The 3,117-nt window shown below is 62.8% G+C and overlaps 1 protein-coding gene across 1 annotated transcript; it reads left to right on the top strand.

The window, feature by feature from the left end:
• FOXD2 (forkhead box D2) lies at positions 1-1,464 on the top strand. Its single transcript, XM_029229808.1, has one exon. The coding sequence runs from the start codon at positions 7-9 to the stop codon at positions 1,462-1,464; it is 1,458 nt and encodes a 485-aa protein (XP_029085641.1). The 5' UTR covers positions 1-6.
• The last annotated feature ends 1,653 nt before the right edge of the window (positions 1,465-3,117 follow it).

Below are 3,117 nucleotides of genomic sequence, written 5' to 3'. Positions count from 1 at the left end.
GGCACCATGACCCTGGGCAGCTGCTGCTGCGAGATCATGTCCTCCGAGAGCTCCCCGGCCGCGCTGTCCGAGGCCGACGCAGATATAGACGTGGTGGGCGGCGGCGGCGGCAGCGGTGGGGGGGAGCCCCCTGCCCGTTCCGGACCCCGCGCCCCCCGGGACCTACTCCCCCACGGCCCCGAGCCTCCTCCAGAGGAAGCCGAGGGGGACGCCGCTGACGACGAGGAGGAATCCGGCGGCTGCTCGGACGGCGAGCCCCGCGCTCTAGCGCCCCGAGGGGCGGCGGCCGCAGCGGGAAGCCCAGGGCCAGGCACTGCGGCCGCCCGGGGCGCGGCGGGGCCCGGGCCCGGACCGCCGTCGGGGGGCGCGGCGACTCGGAGCCCGCTGGTGAAGCCGCCCTACTCGTACATCGCGCTCATCACCATGGCCATCCTGCAGAGCCCCAAGAAGCGCTTGACGCTGAGCGAGATCTGCGAGTTCATCAGCGGCCGCTTCCCCTACTACCGGGAGAAATTCCCCGCCTGGCAGAACAGCATCCGCCACAACCTATCGCTCAACGACTGCTTCGTCAAGATTCCCCGCGAGCCGGGCAACCCGGGCAAGGGCAACTACTGGACGCTCGACCCGGAGTCGGCCGACATGTTCGACAACGGCAGCTTCCTGCGGCGCCGCAAGCGCTTTAAGCGGCAGCCGCTACCGCCGCCGCATCCACACACGCACCCTCACCCTGAGCTGCTGTTGCGCGGCGGGGCTGCGGCGGCGGGGGATGCCGGCGCCTTCCTGCCGGGCTTCGCGGCTTATGGCGCCTACGGCTACGGCTACGGGCTAGCGCTCCCGGCCTACGGCGCACCCCCGCCGGGCCCGGCTCCGCACCCGCATCCACACCCGCACGCCTTCGCTTTCGCCGCCGCCGCTGCACCTTGCCAGCTGTCGGTACCCCCAGGCCGTGCCGCGGCGCCTCCACCCGGACCTCCGACGGCTTCGGTGTTCGCGGGCGCAGCCTCGGCTCCGGCCCCTGCGCCTGCGCCGGGCACAGGATCGGGCCCGGGCCCCTCAGGCCTGCCAGCCTTTCTAGGCGCGGAGCTTGGCTGCGCCAAAGCCTTCTACCCCGCGTCCCTGAGCCCTCCCGCAGCAGGCACCGCGCTCCTGCGCCAGGGCCTCAAGACGGACGCGGGCGGCGGGGGCGCCGGGGCCGGGCAGAGGCCTTCCTTCTCTATAGACCACATCATGGGCCACGGTGGCGGCGGGGCAGTACCCCCGGGCGGGGGCGAGGGCTCCCCGGGATCGCCGTTTTCGGCGGCGGCCGGTCCTGGGGGTCAGGCCCAGGTCTTGGCCATGCTGACTACCCCGGCCCTAGCTCCAGTGGCCGGCCACATCCGCCTCTCGCACCACGGGGACGCGCTCCTGTCCTCAGGGCCCCCGTTTGCCGGCAAAGTAGCAGGCCTCAGTGGCTGCCATTTCTGACCGTGTCGGGATCTGGGCCACTGAAGCCCGCACTCCTCAGTCTCTCCCGGGAGCTCCTGCGGTCGCAGCGGAACTCAGGGAGTCTATTTATGAAGAGTCTCCAGACCTTGGGCCGGCGCGCGTGACTTAGCACTTCAGGCTCCGCGCTCAGAATCTCTACGATAGTTGGGACGAAGCGGGCTCCGTCGCTCAGGGGGAGGCCCGGGTCTATGCGACGAGGTCGCTAGCCATGATCCCGTTCCAGTTTGAGCAGTAAAAGGGTGAGGGGGATGTCTTCGCTTTTCCCCAGTCTCTGCGCCTCTCGGCAGCCCCGGAAGAATGCTCTCCCGGAGAGGTGCCCACCCAGGCCCGGCAGATCCCGCCAGAAACACCAACTTCGCAGAGAGGTCTCCCTTTCTGCCTCTCCCACACTCCTTCCCCAATTTTGAGGCCCTGATTGTCCAATATTATAATTTAAAGACACCTATTATCTGCTTTGTGCTTAAAAGAAAAATTCAACTTTTTTTTTTCCTTGCTGTTCTCCAAGGAACTTCGTTCTCTTGGAAGCCTACAGCAATGTCTACACAGGCGAAGTTGAACGGACAGGTGAAGCGAGGGGTCTCCACAGCCCGTGCGCAATCCCGGAATCCCACTCCATTGAGGAAAATCCTCCCTCTGTTGTGTTGGGGCGCTTTTGAAGGAACTTTACCCCTTTCCCGTGGCCGGCTGGGTCCAGCCATCCAGGGCCAGCAGCCCTCTCAGCGGTCTGCTACGTCCCAGGCCCTGGGATATTTATTGTAGCTAAAGGCAATGAGGTTGGGGTGGGAGAGGAGGGTCTGGGTCAGGGACTGGAGAGGCGGGGGGCGGCCAGGGCACATCCTGTGGCAGGGGTCCTGTAATTATGTGTAAATATGTGTACAGCGGGCTGCTATCTGCATTCTCTGTCCACTGGGTGTGCATTGATTTAGACTTCTCCACTTGGGGAGACTCTGTGAAACTGTCTGAAGGTTTGTGTGGAAGAAAAGAAAAACCTGTCTCCCCCCACCCCACTCCCCATTGGTGTCAATTGAATAAATGTACGTGAACTCCAGCAGTCACCAGCTCTGTCTGCTTGTCTGCACTCCCCTTTCCCAGTCCGGGGTCTCCCGGACTCCTAGGCAGAGTGGAGTGAGAAAGGGCCCTGAGCGGCCCAGGCAGGCAGAGGAGGGCTTGGGCTTATCAGATACAGGGGACAGTGTGGCCTTGGCCTTTGGCTGTTAATGGGGCCAGGATTCTGGGAAGACTGTGACCCCTCCAGCGCTTTCATTTTCACTCTGGTCACAGGAAGGTTTCTGCCTGGGGTTCCGCAGAGAGGCTTTGTTTCAAATGCACCTGGGGATTCTCATCTTCCAGTTTAGACTTTAGCGTGACCTGGGCTGATCTGGGTGCCTCGTGCTCATGGACACTATACCCATTAAGTACAATTTGAGTGAAAGTGTTTACTGATAACACATTCTGTAAGTCTTTCTGTGCTACTATAGTTGGGGGGTTTTATGGAGCTTGTGTTCATGTTTGTCTGGGTTGTCATGTAGCCTTGCTTTTTGTCCTTTTTTTGCAGGGGCGGGGTGTTGGTTGTATTTCGGGATATCTGTGTTTTTATTTCTGTGTGTGTCTGTGAACGTGTCTCTGTGTTTT

The sequence above is a fragment of the Monodon monoceros genome, unplaced genomic scaffold (genome assembly GCF_005190385.1).
Source record: "Monodon monoceros isolate NGI ecotype Baffin Bay Population unplaced genomic scaffold, NGI_Narwhal_1 Super_Scaffold_18, whole genome shotgun sequence".
Classification (NCBI taxonomy): domain Eukaryota; kingdom Metazoa; phylum Chordata; class Mammalia; order Artiodactyla; family Monodontidae; genus Monodon; species Monodon monoceros.
Note: the sequence above shows the minus strand (reverse complement) of the source record. Positions and strands in the feature narration are given on the sequence as shown.

Bases quoted from the DNA above. Each gene is read 5' to 3' on its own strand.
- FOXD2 (XM_029229808.1), top strand. From the start codon at position 7: ATGACCCTGGGCAGCTGCTGCTGCGAGATCATGTCCTCCGAGAGCTCC.